At 39.0% G+C, this 17,913-nt stretch overlaps 1 protein-coding gene across 1 annotated transcript in view; it reads right to left on the minus strand.

Moving 5' to 3' along the window:
- DTNB (dystrobrevin beta) overlaps positions 1-17,913 on the minus strand; it is a 2,387,431-nt gene that overhangs the window by 1,801,285 nt on the left and 568,233 nt on the right. Inside the window, exon 5 of the mRNA XM_044062883.1 lies at positions 2,637-2,850. Coding sequence (XP_043918818.1) covers positions 2,637-2,850 — 214 coding nt within the window. The remainder of the gene's footprint in view (positions 1-2,636; positions 2,851-17,913) is intronic.

Here is a 17,913-nt window from a genome sequence, read left to right on the forward strand (position 1 = left end):
TAGAAACTGACATCCTAACCCAGACTCATGAAATCGACTTAGCTACAAACAAGCACAACAAATATATAAGAATTTTCCTTAGTGGAGTACTTATTTGAGATGGGTTGCAAACTGGCTCAGGGATAGAACCCGCATGGTCAGAATTGCAGGTGCCATGTCAGACTCTAAACCAGTTACAAGTGGCTTCCCACAAGGCTCAGTCCTGGGACCTCTCTTGTTCGGTATATATTTCTCTGAGGTACAGACTAACATGGGAGGACTATGGCTGACCAAGTTCGCAGATGACTGCAAACTGGGTGCCATAATCGACTCGCCGACTGACACAAGCAACCTCCAAAAGGGTCTCACAGAGACGGATAACTGGTGCCAGAGCCATGGCCTAAAGCTAAATGCCAAAAAGTGCATAGTCATCCCCTTTGGGAAAAACAAAGTGCCCACAAATTACCACATAGGTGGTAATCCATTAAGTACGGAAGAAGTAATTAGGGATTTGGGGACCCAAGTAGACAGCAATCTCTCCTTTGACAATCACGTTGCCAAAGTGGTTAGAAAGACCTTCTATATAGCCCACCTTATCACGAAAGGGTTCACATCTAGATCAAGAGAGGTCATTGTGCCCCTCTACTCATCACTCATCAGGCCCATAATTGAATACAATGCCCCATTTGGGATGTACCTTACCCGACACCTGCAGCAACTGGAAAGACCCCAAAAGTACCTCACCAAGAGGATTAAGGGACTCAAACAGATGCCCTACGCAGTTAGGCTAAAGAAACTCCAGCTCTACTCAGTTGCTTACCGCCTACTCAGAGGCGATCTGTGCCTGATATATAAAGCCATGTCCAACCCAGAATTAATGGACATGCTCCACCTCAAGAAATCCAAATCCCTTAGAGCTACACGCTCCAGGGACTTAAACCTCAGCACAGAAATAAATAGGGCATGCTGGAGGGAAAGATTCATATCCCAGAGGCTCCCCTCACTCTGGAACAAAATCCCAATCCATGTTAGGCAGAGCCACTCAATGACCCTCTTCAAGATAAATCTTGACGAGTGGATGGGAGATCATAGGTTTACCCCTGGGATCTCTTCTGTGTCCCTACTAGACAGAGGCACAGTAAACTAACCTTAAAAGGGCTATCTTCTGTGACCTACTATACAGAGGCACAGTCAACTAATCTAAAAGGGTGGCGAAAGCCAAACACACTCTGGCTAGGCTTATAAATGCCCTAGGGCAGATAGCCTAGTATTAACCTATGAACCTATGAAAACCAAGCCAAACGCATAGGTTCATAGGCTGCTAGGACGATACTAGGCTATTGGCCTGGAGGCCCTTATAAGCCTAGCCAAGAATTTCACCCATGTTCCCACAAAGTCACTATTCAACATTTTCATAAATGACTTCCACCACTCCATCCAATTTTTTTCTTGTGCACATAATATAGCCTCACTGTAAACAATACAATAGAGTTAAATACATGGTCTAAAGTGACCACCTATTCATTAATCTCGGAATCATCATACCCCTTCAACGGCTATAACATTATCATGCTGTTTCAAGGGGTATGCCAATCATATTATCATGTTGTTTAAAAAAGGCTATATTATGTGATTTTGTTCAGACTGAATACTATCTAAATATAAGTCATGCCTATACAAAAAGAGTGCACCCACATGGCTTTATTTTTACTTTATTTTCCATATTTTTCTATAATTCAGTGCAATATGAAGCACATTTAACGTATGACTCCATGGAATATTCAGACATGTCAACACTTGCAGTTATTAAAGTGGTTTGCAGTAATAATCACAACAGCAATATAACCTGCTAAAAAAAAAAAAACAATAAGCAATGAGCTAGCTCTACACAGCTAGTCTTATAGCTCCTACTGAGAAAACATCATTTATTGAAAGTCTGTAATCGATACAGAAATTACAGCTGAGAAACATGCAGAGTTGTTAAAGCACCCTCGAAGATAAACTTTCAACAGTGCTCTGTAAGGAACCACTACATTTTTACAACTGTCCACTACCAAGGATGTAGAAAGACCATTCATTCATTCATTATTTCATCACTTTCTTGATCGTCCTAGAAAGTCATGGAGATGCTGAAGCCTATCTTACAAACCAAAGGACACAATGCATAGACATCTGTGCTGGACAGCATATCAGTGCATCCAAGAACACACATATACACGCCTAAGCAGTCCATCCGAGAATGCACATATGCACACCTAAGCAGTCCATCTGAGAATGCACATATGCACGCCTAAGCAGTCCATCCGAGAATGCACATATGCACGCCTAAGCAGTCCATCCAAGAATGCACGTATGCACACCTAAGCAGTCCATCCAAGAATGCACGTATGCACACCTAAGCCCAAGTTGGAGAATGCAAATTCATGCCTACATCTCTCTGCGAGATTGGAAATAGAGGCACCTGGAGAAAACACCCAGGAATGTAAGAAGGACATGCAGAATCTGCACAGAAGGCAACCCATCCAAATTCGACAAATGTTCAGCTTTGCAGCAATAAAAAAGTAATCTTCTGATTCTTAAATATACACAGTTCAACCTACATTTAGCATTACAGATAAAAAGAAAGATTAGGCCAGGTATTATGGATTAATACTAACCTGTCATATGCAGCTATCATGAAGTTCAGGAGAAGGCTAATTGACTGGTCCACGCTTATTTGATGAGTAGAGGGAAGGCGTTTATTTAGCTGGTAATAAATAGATGAGATAATTGTCTCTAATCGAGATACATTCATTTCTGTGTTGTGATCCAGTGTGTTCAAGCCGTTATCCCGAAAGGCCTCGATCATGTTCCATATGTCAACAAGATGAACTGCAAAAAGGGGCAAAAGTAAGCAACATTAGCAGACTGGAGAGCATGCTAGCGTGGGATGAAACATGGCACAGGAACTAAATATGAGACAGAAATCCTACCATACTCAACTTTATCTTACTAAAAGTATATTACTTACCATCAGCACTTCTCCAAGCCCAAAGCTGTATAAGCAGTTTGCTAGCAGCACTTAGCTAGGATGAACTATTTCTTATAAAAGAGGTTCTGAGGTAAGGGTAGCTCAAACCTCACAGAGCAAAAAATGGGTAAAAAAGAAAATGAAACAACAAACTGATAGTGACAACACACAAGAACAATTCAAACAATTCACTGCTCTGGGCACAAAATGAGCTAAACTGGGCAAAAATGTGAAGTTAAAAGCAACTTGGTTCCTACTTTATGGCAATGACAGTTTTTGCAGATAAGCTTTAAGGTTGACAGTTGTTGGTGGTTTTCTTACAATGAAGTGTATTTAAGTGACATACTTTGCCTTTAACACACACTTACAGTTTTCAAGTAGGCAAACCACAAGAAATTAAAACAAGCTTTTACAGACACACACACACACACACACACACACACACACACACACACACACACACACACAGAAAAAAACAAAAACAATGCTCTGACATAACATGCCAAGTTTCCTGATAGCATGCATACATTTTTACAAATGAATAAAAGGTTGTTCATAATTTTAGTTGGTGGTGATTTAAACTTTTGACTGATTGATTTAAAAAAGCTAAAAAACAAGCTTTCAGTGTGTGCTGTATGCTAACACTGTAACGGACCTCAACGTTTCAGTCTGGTGAACTTTTTAAAGATGAGGAGCCTCAATAAAATACATTCAGCATTGGTTTTATTGGATGAACACTTCTGCAAGTTTGCCTTATGTTTTGCCATCTACACCCCGCCACCTATGACTATCATACCTCAAACCAATACTGGTCTGTTTATTCCACCCCGGCTCCTGGTAATATTTTAGCTGCTTTTAAGAGTTAGGTTGAGACAGTCTAATTCTAAATACCAGACATATTTGAATGCGTAACTAAATGTACTACACAAGTCCTGATATACAAAACAATGTGAAAAGAATGCAATTCAAGCTGAAACAAGATTCTTGAAAGGTACATTCCACCTGCTTTTAGACATGTGATAACAGAACATTTGAATGGAGCTGACATACCAAATTTAATATGCATGGCAATAGAAAGAACACATAATAAGTATCCTTGGGACACTCTTTTTTGATAAGGATAATTACTTAATTTTTAAACAGATTAGATCCTAGCAGGATGTCTTTAGCATATGCTTATAAAAATGGTTATACTTCCTGAGTTAGAGAGTCAAAGTCAGAAATGCCTTGCCTATCCCACACTGTATGCTATAAAACTAAGCATGCTAACAAGCTTATGAAAATAAATCTGCACCACCTGAAAAATGTATCACTGAAGACTTGTGCATGTCAATGTGTTGTCTGTGCACACATCCCATAATTAATTTAGTACACCCTCATCAGGATGCCACTCTCCATACGTCCCTATTTCAGGGGGCTGTACTCCTGGGCATTCCCCCAGTTGATATGCCTAAGGTAGGACTCTGCTGTCTCCTTCTTCCTGGAACAATACAGCTATTATCAACTACTCATTCCTATCCCTCTCAAAGCTGACTCCTACAACACCATGGACACTATCAAACTGGATCATATGTGTCCAAGCCAAACCCTCTTTGCCACTTTGCATGCTGCATTTGCTTAGTTATTATGTTGCCAGTATATAACATAAGAGTGGACATTTGGGTTAGTATAATTTTTTCTTTATTTTGTTTGCACAGGTAATTAACTGGACCACTACCGTCATATTTCATTCACAACTTTGTTACAGAAAGTATATACAAATTAAATTATCAAAATAAAACATGCAGTTAACAGATCAAACAGATGCTATAATACTGTGTACGAATGCACGATAGTCAAAGAGAAAGAATCAGTAACAAATGCAACAGATTTGACAGCTAAAACTCCAGAAATGCTGTTCACAAGAGATTAGACAAAACGATAAAGAAGCTGAGCATTGATGAATCTCACAATGCTCACTTTACGGATTAAGTAACTGTGTCAATACAGAGTTCTGTAGTGGATGCACACTAAGCAGTGGGTTTATTAGAGTTCTCAAAGTGATAAATATGAAAGAGGTTTACAAAGCCTGTAAAAGTTAAAACAATTTGATTATAATTCATTTATTGGTCAGTTACTACACTGCCTACCTGTCAGCAAAGAAGAAATCTGGAAAAAAAAAAACAAATTAATCAAAAAAGGAGAGGAACAACCTCTAGTTGGAGAGAGACTTTTAGCTGTTTAGCATAAAGCAGTTCAGGTTTCAGCCTTCATACAAGAAATGGCATCCAGTAATTTAGACAAAACATAAATCAAATGCACTCTGAGGTGTGTAAAATAAATGAGACACTCGAAGAATATAAAAAGACTAATGACAAAATGCTAGAAAAAAAAAAGAAGCTTTAAGTAACTGTTCAGATGAGCTGATAAAAGTGCAGAAATATTTGTTCTTCTTTTGGCTTTTCCCAGTTAGGGGTCGCCACAGCGGAACTCCGGTCCGCTAATGATTGGCAGTAGATTTTTACGATGCCGAGGTGCCAGCTCGATGCCCAACCTTCAACGAAGGCACGCCCATTCTACACAAGTCTTTTGAATGACACTCGACCACGGGGAGGACATGCAGACTCCACACAGAAGGTGCTCCAGCTGAGAATCGAACGGGAGAACCTCTTGTTGTGAGGCGACAATGCTACTGCTGCACCACCGCGGCTTGATAAAAGTGCAGAAATCAGAAGCTGAAATGAGGGAAAGACTAGCTGAATATGAGACTTCTCAAAAAGAACTGTTTATTTATTTATTGCCTTTGTTTACTGGGAAAGTCTGACTGGGCACAAGTCCTACTTTCAGCAGAGACCCGGGGAGAAATGCTCCAATAAGGAGCATGACTTGATGACTGCACATCAGAGAAACTGGAAGGAATAGACTACATTCATTTTATGAAAGTACAGATAAGCACATGGACTGGTTCTCACCACAGGAAATGACACACTGTGTGTATGCTCCAAAGCTGGCCACGAGAAAGCAGCCACAACCTACATTAGTAAAGATGTAGTCTTACCAGCAAAAATAGTTGCTCTTGACAAAACAGTAGGAGAGGGGTAAAAATTATTAAAAATCAAGGCACCAGAGTGTATGTGGAAAATGAATTCACCATCCACCAGGCAGAAAAGAAGAAAGTTTATCCCTCCAATCAGCTGATGTTGGGAGGCAGGTATGAGAGTCAAGTTGCTATATCCAGCTGTCATTAGAATATTTTTTCCTGGAAAATCAAAGAGATTTTTGCATGCAGAACAGGCTAAGAAGGAAAAAAAAGTTTAGCTAACAAAAAAGTAAGCAAGCCAGCTAAGGGCGGCTGCTTATCATTCTTCTGATTATAACAAATTTCACAGACAAAATTTGTCCATGAAACCATTTCCATTGTTTTAAAGGAAAATGATGGAGTGACAAAAAAAGTTCAGGACCTGATTAGAAACTCAGGAGTACCTTGGACTTGAACCAGGGACCAGTATTAGGAGATCGAACAATGAGGAAAAAGCTCAGCAATAATTAATGGATGAACTGCAAAGTGTCATTCCCATTAGATGCAGTTGAGACATGAGAACTGTGCTTCTGCAAAAAGTGGCTTAAAAGACCAAGTTTGCTGACTATGTTAAACTGGTCGGACATCTCTAAAGCATAACTCAAACATTAATGTTCAGAAGGACAATGAAGGGACTGAAGATGTTGCAAAGTAGTTCTATATAGTATGCAAAGTAGTTCTGTATAGTATGCAGAAGTATTTTTAGAGTGTGTGTCAGGGGAAGAGGATTTTATCAGAGACTGCCATGTATGCTAGTGAGTTTAAAGTAAGAAAGTATTTTTCTGGATTCTAATGTATCCAGGCTGTACACTTTAACAAGATAAAGGCTGAAAATAAGCAATATAATGCTACGTGTACTGATTAAATCCAACTTTTACCTTGTTAAAGTGAAACAAAAAAAAAAAGAAGAAATTGGCTTAATAGTTAAGATGCTTACCTTACAAGAGTGAGGTGCAGAGTTTGATTCTCATGCTGGGAAATTAGGCTAGGCTTAAAAAGGCACTTTGGGTCAATGCCCTAGTATTCTACTATGATATATGAATAAACAAGAAATAATAAGTCCTCCTGTTTTATATACAAGTGGAAGTAGTACATTGTATGGTTCTTACTTTACAATGCAGACCATGAAAACATTTGAAGTAGACAGGCTAGAAAACAGAAAGCTTGCAATGGCAGTTTGCTAGAGTTTGATAAAAACAGTTTCTTGCATTTGCATTTTTTTTATTTTCAGAACATGCCTGCAGTTGGAGGCAGTTAGTCTACAGGTGCAGGCAATTAATCAGGAAACGACTGAAGAATGTACTCTGAGCCATCTGTATAAGACGCATCATAATTAACATTTAAAGGAGAAGGTACCACTGTGTAAGAACTTACCATAATGGTAGATGTTCTACTAATCACCGTTCAGTACTCCTGACATAACGATTGTCACTGATGACAGCCAGCCAGGACACCAGGGTTTTCCCTTCCATAGGTCATACATCTAACCAATGATCTCGGCTCATATGAGTTGGGATATAAAGAAAAAACATATGAGCATGGATCCTCAGACTATCTCTGAGATTGCAGCCTAAAGGCTATTGAGGGAAGAGACAGGACAGTTAGGAAATGTGTAGCTTAAATTGGTAAGAAAACTCTCCTGGTACTCATGTAAGAGAGCAAAGGCTAGAGTAAACAGAAAGAGACAACAGAAGATAGAAGTGAGATAGAGAAAAGGGGATGGTGGCTGGAATGAAATACTGATCATTAGGATATTTACTGTTATGGTAAGTTCTTACACAATTGTACTATGTCCTGACTGAAACTACTGTTGTAGTATTCCTGACATATGGGTGATTCCCAGAGCTGAAGGAGGAAGGAAGGGAGCTTAGCTATTGAGAAGAGGAGTTGTTCCGCAGTCTGGACAGGACTGACCTGGCAAAGGCTGCCCTCAACCTGAAGAAAGCATCTATTTTGTAGTGTTTAGAGGACAAAGTGGCTACCTCCAAGATAGAACTGGAGTCTATTCCTTTGCGGAAAGCCCCTGAGGAAGTGACTCCATAGTGGTATGTGTTTTAGGGCAGGAAAGCAAGGTCTCATCATAGTGTGAGAAACAGAAAGATATAGCCTTTGAAATCCAGGCTATAACAGTTTGTATATTGACTGCTTCAGTTCAAGGGTATAAAAGATACAAACAGCTGGTCAGTCTTTCTGAAAGATTTAGTTTTGTCCAGGTAAAATCTGAATTGCCAGTGAATATGTAGAGAATGTAAGATCCTTTCCCCCCAGTTTTGTAAATTCTAAGAGAACATGGGAAGATGAACAGCCTGACTGAGAGACAGCTCATTCACTACCTTAGACATAAAAGATGGGTTAGTCCTGGGAGTCACTTTGTCTTTCTGAAAAGTAAGAAAAGGGGGAATGACCATGAGATCGTGTAGCTCAGAAACCCTCCTGGAAGAGGTTGGGACCAATAGAAAGATAATTTTCCAGGTACAGAATTTTAGAGAAGCGTAAAAAGCTGGTTAAAAGGGAGGTAGAGTAAACTTTTTTAACACAAAATTAAGATCCCTAGTGGAGAGATGGGATTCCTTGGGGGGGTTGAAATGCAAAACTCCTGTGAGAAAAAGCTTGACTTCAGCCTAGACATGAGTGGAGGGCTAACACGGAGGTAGGCACTGATGGCAGACAAATGAGTTTTTATGGAAGGGTAGGCCAAACCTGAGCAAAGTAGTTCACAAAGGTACTGCAGTATCTCAGGGACGTGTACCAAGAGTGGATTCTGACTATGTTTGCAGCACCAGAAGGAAAAACCTTTTCTACTTTGCCATGTAAGATTTTCTAGTAGTATGTCTCCTACCTCTCATAGTACTTTTACAACCTCTCATAGTACTTTTACAACCTCTTCAGAGAAGAGATCTTTTTGAGAGATTAGGGGCTGATGGATGGAGGATTCTGCTGAAGCAGAAATCCTTCTTGTTGAGCTCTCAGGTCTGGCTGTAGAGGAATTCTTCTGTAATTTCCCTTTTCCAAGTGAAACACCAAGGGGAACCAATGATGTTTTAGTCAAAATGGAGCCAGTATCCGGAACTTGGGTGTTTTTCCTTTGTGCCCTGAGAAGAATTTTTGGAAGAAGTAGTAGATGAGGGAAGGCACATAACTTCCCTGTCCACTGGAAAGAGAAGTCATCTTTCCATCAGGCTGTGGGACAAGGGTCCCTGGTGTTGAATTGGGGGAGCTGATGGCTGTTTGGTGAAGCAAAGATATCTGAGACATGACACATTGAAGTGTAATGTTGTGGAATATCTCTCTGTACAAGTTCAGCTAATGGGGGTCGTACAAGAAGCAACTTAAGCAGTCTGTTAGCAAACTGTCCTGAGAAGGAATGTATGTGCCTGTGAGTGTGATGTTCATTTGTGTTACCAAATTTCATGCCTCCTGTGCTAACCTGCAAAGTTGGGAAAACCTAGTGTTTCCCTAGTTTATGTGCCCCATGACTGTGGTGTTGTTTGTGTACACTTACAGTGGTCCTGGTTTCCAAAGGTAAGAAAACCTGAACAACAAACAGCAGAGCCTTCATTTCATTCAGTTTGATGTGTTCTTCCAAGAACTGGAGCTGTCATTCCCTTACACTCAGTATGATCCTGTTTCATGACCACCCCTAGCCATGTCCATGTGAACCTAACAAAGAAGAGGAGGTGTAAAATGTAATCCTGGGTTGAGGATGACCTGTCCCTTCCATCAGATAAGCTCCTTCTTGAGACAAGGGAGAAGGGGAATCAGGGTATCCAGTGGGTGGCAGTGCTAGTACCACACAGATTTCAGGTACCATTTGATTTTCTTCATATGGAGTCTGGCCAGGGGGAGCACAAGAATGGTGGCTGCCATGAATCCCAAAGTCCTTAGCATCTCCCTTGCAGAGCAGTAGGTTGTAGAGGACAAGCCTTGCAAATAACTGGACAAACTGATAACCTTCTCCTGTGGGAGGAAGGCATTAATTTTCTTTGTGTTCAGTCTGCATACCAGAAAATCTAGGTCCTGTGTAGTGACCATCAGTCATTTGTTGTAGTTTATAGTAAAATCCAGACATTTCTGAAGATGGAGGGTGAATGGTTGATGCTGAAGGAGAACTTCTGGGATAAGAGTGTATATCAGAAAGTCATCCAGGAATGGGAAAATCTGAGGTCCTTTATTGAGACAGAAGTATGTGCTAGGCACTATGTGGACACTCTCAGGGCTATGGAAAGACCAAAAATGCAGAACGTCAAATTGAAAATCCAAGAAGCCAGAGAAAAACCTGATGAATCTTTAGTAAGAGGGGTGAATGGGAATGTGCAAACTTGTGGAAGGATGAAAGATGAAGAGTCTGAAGAGAGAGCATTTTGAAAGATGGTACTTTCAGATAGGTGTTCAGCACAGAGAGATCTAGGATGGATCTCCACTGCCCTTCTTTTCTTTAGACTAGAAAAATCATGAAATAAACCAGTTTCCCATGAATTCTTTTGTGATTTGCTTGATTGTACCCTGATTTAAGAAGTCTTGAATAATGGGAGCCAGATGGGATATTTGGTTTTGAGGAGGTAGTGGCATGCCTCTCAGAGAGGAATGTTTTCCCAAGACAAGGCATAGCCATCCCTGATGATGGAAAGGACCCACTTGTCTGTGGTAATAGCTTCCCACCTGGCTAGGGACAGCAACCATTTTTGAGAAGGAGGGGTAATAGGGTTGAAGACAGAGGGAGGGATGCTGCAGGGGTAGTCAAAGGTATTTGGCCTCCAAAGGATGGCCTCTAGCTGGAGGTTCCCTTTGGAATTTTTCACAGTATCTTTTTCTAGGGATTTTTCTTTGTTTTCAAACTGTCCTGTGATCCCTTGTAAAAAAGGAGGTAAATTTAATTGGCTATTTCCTATGGTATCCAGGAACTGAGGAGAGTAGGATCTGTCTGCAGTTTTTCATGGTCTGACTTTGGTCTTGGACACTTCTGAATAGACTGGCAGCCTGAGCGCCAAACAATAAGTCTTTGTCGAAAGGCTAGTCTAAAATTTTTCATTTGAAATCTTCATGTATAGGGCTATGAAGCCATGCATATCAGCAGATAACACATCCAGTGGCAGCTGCCCTAGAAGCAGCATTCACAGCATCATAACTGCAGTTATAGCTGTGTCTGATGATCTGAGTGGCCTTCAAAAGTTAACTCTGCATTTGCTGCTTCGAACATCATGTAGGAGGTTCCAAGACAACTCTATTGAAGGAGTTAAGAGCGGACATCAAATACTTGTCATTTGAGTCTGGTAATCAACAGCCCTAACAGCAATGGTAGCTGAGGTATAAACCATCTTCCCCATCTATCCATAGTCTTACTATCTTTTTCAATTAAGTAATATATTAGCACAGGGCAGAGATTTAGCGGGCTTACCTGAAGGAAAAGATACTGCAGTGGGGTCTGCCACTGGGTTCTTATGTAGATATTAAAGGTCTTTAGGAATCTTATAAAACCTGTCTGTTCTCTTAGGAGCTGGTGGTTATGAATCCAGTGCAGAAGAGGTGGACTGAAAGGCATCATGGAAAGCCTCGAGGACAAGAGGAACTGGAGAAGGGCCAGAACAACCCATCTTCAAGAGGGTGCAATATCCCTTTTGAACATCAGAGATCTGCATGGATTGCCAATCAATGGGTTTCAACATTTTCTGTATAGTGACTTCCAAGATGGATACACATTGAGTAACAGCTTAATTCTAGCACTCCCAGTGTAAAAACAGAAGGCCAGTGGAATTTTGTGTTTCTGGTTTAATTTCAGTAAATAGCTAGTAAGTGTGTTGCCTGCATGCTAGGAAAAAAAGCAATAAAGAGGACCTGAAGGAAAATCAGCTAGAAAAGGTGAGGAAAAAACACTGACTGGGAAAAGTACTGAAGCTGTTCATCAAAAAAGTAGTACAAGCTGCAGACTTGACTTCCAGTAACCTAAAGGAAAGCATAACACAACTGTGGGGTGGCCTAATGGTTAAGATGTTTGCCTTACAAACACAAGGTGCAGGGTTTGAGTCTCACAAGAGATAACTGACTAGGCTTAAAACGGCTCACAAGGTAGTTAGCCTGGTACTACTCTATGAACCTATGCACACAGACCTGGTTAAAATAAACAAAACACTGATGGAGTAAATAAACTCAAAGAAAAGGCTAGAAAAATGTACAAAGCTTTAAGTAGATATTCAGATGAGGTGATAAAACTGCAAAAATCTGAGGTAGAGATGAAGAAAAGGATAGATGAATATGAAACTGCTCAAGAAGAGATGTTTCAAAAAATAATCAAGGACACAGCACATAGGGAAAAACTTGAGATTTTCAGCTGTACCAGAGAAGCTGGAAGGAACAGACTGTATTAATTTTATGAAAGCACAAATATTAGCTGGACTGGTATTCCAGTGCAGGAGTTATTAATTGAAAGGGCACATCATGTGTATGCTCCAAACTTGGCTATGAGAAAGCAACCTAGACCTTTAATAGTAAAGATGCAATCCTACCAGCAGAAGGAGTTGATTCTGACAAAAGTGTGGCAGAAGGATAAAGTACTGAAAGTGGGAGACAGCAAAGTATTTGTAGAAAATGATTACTCATTGCATACCAGGAAGAAGAGGAGTAAATTTATTCCACTAATCAGGGAATGTTGAGACACAGACATGAGATTCAAACTGCTGTACCCAGCTATCTTCAAAATATTCTTCCCTGGAGGGACACAATCATTTTTTGATGAAGTACATGCTAAGGAGGAAATACAAAAGTTTGTCCAACAAAAAGTGAGCTGTGAAACAGGAGGTTCTGCTTCTTGTTCTTCTGGTAATAAAGACCACAGAGAGACTTTGTCAGTAAAACCTTTTCCAGTGTTTCAATGGAAAATGCAGGAGAGAAGGAAGGGAGCACGAGAGTTCACTAGAAGAATCCTGAGTATGTTGGAAATGAAGCATGGACAGGATTTGGGAGATGGAGATGAACAGGAATAAAACTAGTAGCTTGGAAACTGACAAAAGTGGGTTTAGAAAGCAATAATTATATTTGTGAAATGTGATAAAACATGAAAATCTGGAAATATTGGGGTTTTTTGGACTTTGTTGGACTTGTGGGGGACTGTTAAGTATATCCCTACTTCATGTCATTAATGTTCAGAAAAATACTTAGGGTAAGGGAAAGGAGAATGTTAACTATAATTAAAACAATTTTTTCTTAATAGTACTATTTTATAGTGTATGATTTGCTTTGCATGCTATAAAGTGAATTACTTCAGTTGTTTTTAAGTGTAATGTAGACTATTGTAAACAGGCACTCCTGCTTTTTATTTATTTATTTTTTTTGTTTCTCCCTTCTCCCTTTCTCCTTGTTCAGTTTTAAGAAATGTAGGCACTGCAATGTAAAAAAAAAAGTCTAGTCGAAAGAGCATGACAAAAGAAAAATGGATGTGCTTTTTTCTCATTCTTGCATGGGCGAATGAATGGATTAAGGCCCTTAACTTGATAAAGTAACAAAATTTATGAGAAAGCAAGTAAATGAAAGAGAATACTGAATATTATAAGGAGTATTTCTAGTAAATATATGCATGCTTAGTAGCAATTCTGTATCTGGTCCTCATGTCTCCATGGAGACAATCTGATATAGAGAAATTGGCTACAATCTGAAGAGAAATTGGCTAGGAGATAATGTTCTCTGAAAGCATTCAGGTGTTTTCCCAGCTGGGACAGCTATAAACAGAAGACAAAACTGATTAGCACTTGGTAAAAACACAGGCAGCACCATGTGTCCTAATGTGGATAACCTTTTTTTAGGTTACCTCAAGTCTATCAGTGTGGCCATCAGTTTGGGACATTTGTTCCTATTAGGTGGGTAATACTTCAATATTTGAAGATGCACTTAGTTTTGTGTGTTACTATTAAGTTAATAGGTTTTAGGAGTACTGGGTGTGTTTGTTTTTTTTTTTGTTTGAGGTCTTTCAATAAAACAAAATATTTTGTAAGGTATGACATAGGCTCAAATGGATATGACAAGAAACAACTGAATAAAAGTTCAACTTGCCAAATGGAGTATGCATGTAACACAAAAGCTGGAACTAGACATTTAACCAAAAAGCTGTTATACATAAAAAGGTGGGAATAATTACAGAAAGCATCATTGTATTAAAAAGCTATGTCTTCAAATGTCAATGGTCTCACAGATAAAAACAAAAAAGAAAGAGTAGTGAAGTATATTAAAAATGTACAGAGCAAATATCTATGCTACAGGAGACACACTTGGAAAGAACTGAACATGTGAATTTAGTAAAGAAAAGCTTTCAGGATGGTTATTTAGCAGAATACCCATGACAAAGGAAAAGAAGTGTACTTATATTAAATACAAGAGGAGCTCCAATAGTGATAGAAGAGAATAAAAAAGATAATGGTAGATTTGTAGTACTAAGGGGCCACTGGCAAGGGAGGAGGATTACATTGGCATGCATTTATATTACACCTAAAATTGCTATAATGCAGCTTAAGAAAATTCTGGGAAAAATAATCAGCTTTCAGCAAGGAATATTACTTATAGGTGGGGACTGAAATTTGATTTGCACCAATGAAGATGTGTCTAGGGAGCCTAGATGGGAAAGTATAACAAAGGAGGTTAGACGTTTGAAGAAACTTATGAAAATACTTGGCATAGAAGATGCAAATTCAGTACTAGGAGTTTGGAGTGAATTTACATATTCCCTAAGATACAAAAACTGGGCTAGGCTAGACAGAATTTACATTTCACAGGAACATGTGCATTTATTTGAAGGTCTTGATATGGACCCAATAACTATTCCAGATCTTCTGCCAATAATAACTAAACTAAAAACACAGTAATGAAATAAAAATGAGACACTGATGCTTTCCCAGCTATCTGTTGAAAACATGGATTTAAGGAATATGTAGTGAAAATTGTTCAGGAGCTATTAGAGACGATATAAATTTCTTCTGAAAATATAGCTAGGACGTGGGATAAAATTAAACTGGAGTTTTAAAACAGGGAAAAAATAACAGAAAGGGAGATATGGTTAAGAAGCAACAATAATTACTTAGAGGGACTGACAAATGTTAAAGTATTGCAGAATGGAAGAATCTCACAGAACAAGAAAAGGAGCAGCTGCAGAATGTTAAACATAAAATAAGGGATTACCTCAACAATATGCATGAGTTTAACTTGATTCTTGCCATTTTCCCCTCCCAGATAAAATCCTTCAACTCTTTATTGTTATTCACAACTTCTCCTCTGATTTATAAAAATATGCCTGATCTGTGTATAAAACTAAAGGGACTAAAACATTTTAACTGCTTGTATCTTGCTATCAGTATAACAGAGCTTCCAATTTCTCAGCTTTTCTATTATCTTTTGTTTAGCCTCTTCCCATATATCCTTAGCTGCCACATTGGAATCATTTTTAATCCATGCTCCTAAATAGTTCATTTTATCATGTCGCCATAAATATGGATATTGCTGAACCAGTTTGTGTGTGGATACATAATTTACTACTGTTGCCTTTGTTTTAGCTTCATTAATTTTGTATCCCAAAAAGGTATGAAACTGTCTCAAAATGTTCTGCAACACTGTAATGTTCTTTCCTGTTCTTTGTCAGGTATAAAATAATATCATCTGCAAATATAGCCAGCTTTTCTTGACTACCATACCAATTATATCCTTGAATTTCTGAGTCCCTTATTTTCTTTGCCAGTGGTTCTAAATATAATGCAAATAACAAAGGGGAGAGGACACCCCACCCATGGCTGGTTCCAGAGGGGATCCCACCCACTTTAATTTTCTCCTCCAATCTTTCATATATACTGCTAATTAACCTTATAATTTCATCAGTGGATGCAAATGCTTCCATTGCCCTGCTCATAATGTCCCAGCTTACTCTGTCAAATGCTTTCTCTGCATCAAGAGACACCAAACAACAGTGGCATTTTCTTACATTCTGCTTCCCTTTGGATTATCAGTGCTCTGTTAATGTTGTCAAAGGTTTGCCTCCCCTCCACAAAACACACTGATCCATATCTGCCAATTTTGGCATCACTTTTGCCATTCTTTTAGCCATTAAGACAAACAGTTTCTAATGATGGTTTAGTATTGAAATGGACCTGTATAAAGTTGGATCTGATGGACCTTTGCACTCTTTAGGTATTACAGCTACCACCACTTTCTTCCAGGATGTTGGTACTTCTCTTAGAATACTGTCAAACAAAACCTTCCAGATTGGTATCATTTTTTTCACTCCTAGCTTCCAGACTTCCACAGGAATACCATCTATTCCTGGGGACTTTCCTGTAGATTGGTTATACATCACAATTTTTATGTCATCTCCTCTTATCCCAAATGTTTGTAATTCAGCCTCATCTACCTCTAACCATGGCATATTTAATTCTTCCATAAACATTTCCATTTTTATCTTCTCTTGATTTCCATATTTCTCTGCTTTATACAGTCTTTCATAGAATTTCCAAAATATTTCTAATATCTCTACAGGATCTCGCTATCTTCCTTGTCATAGACTCCCTAATCTTGGCGACAGCCCTTTCTGCTTTCTGTTGCCTGAATAAGATGATTCTTCCAGTTGGACAAGAAAGACTGGGATTACCCGATTTTGAAGGGGTATTTCAGAGCTACACAGTTAAGGTTCCTATACATAGCACAAGCAGAAACCTATACTCAAAGTGGAAAGAGGTAATGAAGAAACAGGGGGAAGCTCAAGAAACAAGGAGAGACTGGGTTTTGGATGCAGATCTTTAAGAAGAATAATTAACCATACAGAATATCATATTCATAAAGTAGCAGAAACTATTCTAAGAACTAAGCCAACATGGGAATGGAGGAAGGAGATTCTGCCGATAGGGTTGACTGCAATTTGGGATACAGACAATAGGCAAGAGGCAGCTGGAATTTATTTGAGAAGACTGGTAAAGGAACCAAGGTATTGGCAGCAAACAACTTGAGAGGGAAAGGTAACAGAATCAAAGATGCCAAGTATTTATTTGGACTGCAGGTTAGAGATTGCCTTCTCCATCAAGGACTGATATCAGAGTATAGGCAAAGAGAAAGAAATAGGGAGGTCCTAAATGAATGACCAGCACTGGTAGAGGTTTTTTGTAGACTCAAACAGAAGCAGCCATCAAAAAAGGAATAATTAGTAGAGCATTTAAAATATGGCATGATAATTATAAGAGTCAATTAGAGGAGGTTAGAAAGGATTGGGAAGACAGAGGATAAGCAATTCACAAATAAACAACGGGGGATATATGTATGTCTCCCAAGTATGCAAGAAAATCTAGAAGATTTAGGATTTTTGCTTGTCAATGTTTACATAGATATTTTTTATACCCAAGCAGACTCCAGAGAATTTTTCCTCGGGTAGACAGCAAATGTTGGGAGGTGTGATGGGGAAGAAACTGGTGAGTGGGAACATATTTTCTGGGACTGTAATGAGTTGGCAGACTTTAACTGGGTGAGCAAATTGGTGTAACTAGGGAAATCATTTTTCTGGGCTATGATACTGAATCAGAATTGCCTAGACATAGTAAGGCCTTGCTGAGTCTAATTATTCTGGCTGCCAAAAAAATCCTGAAAATGGAAATCAAAGTCTACACCAACTGTACTAGAAGTAGTAAATATAGTAACAGAGGTAAAACAACTGGAAATGGGATCTTTGGAAAAGGGTAGGAGCAAATTACATAGGAAAAAATGGAAATTGTGGGAACAATACATACAAGGGAGGAATGAGGTTTAAAAGAAGGCAGGACTTGAATGAGCTATGTAATGTTTGACTGACAATGACTGGATAGATTATAAGTGACATGTAATTTTGCAACTAGGATTATGTCAATATGTATTG

This window comes from Protopterus annectens, chromosome 2.part1 (genome assembly GCF_019279795.1).
Source record: "Protopterus annectens isolate FY-2018-M chromosome 2.part1, PAN1.0, whole genome shotgun sequence".
Taxonomy (NCBI): Eukaryota; Metazoa; Chordata; order Ceratodontiformes; family Protopteridae; genus Protopterus; species Protopterus annectens.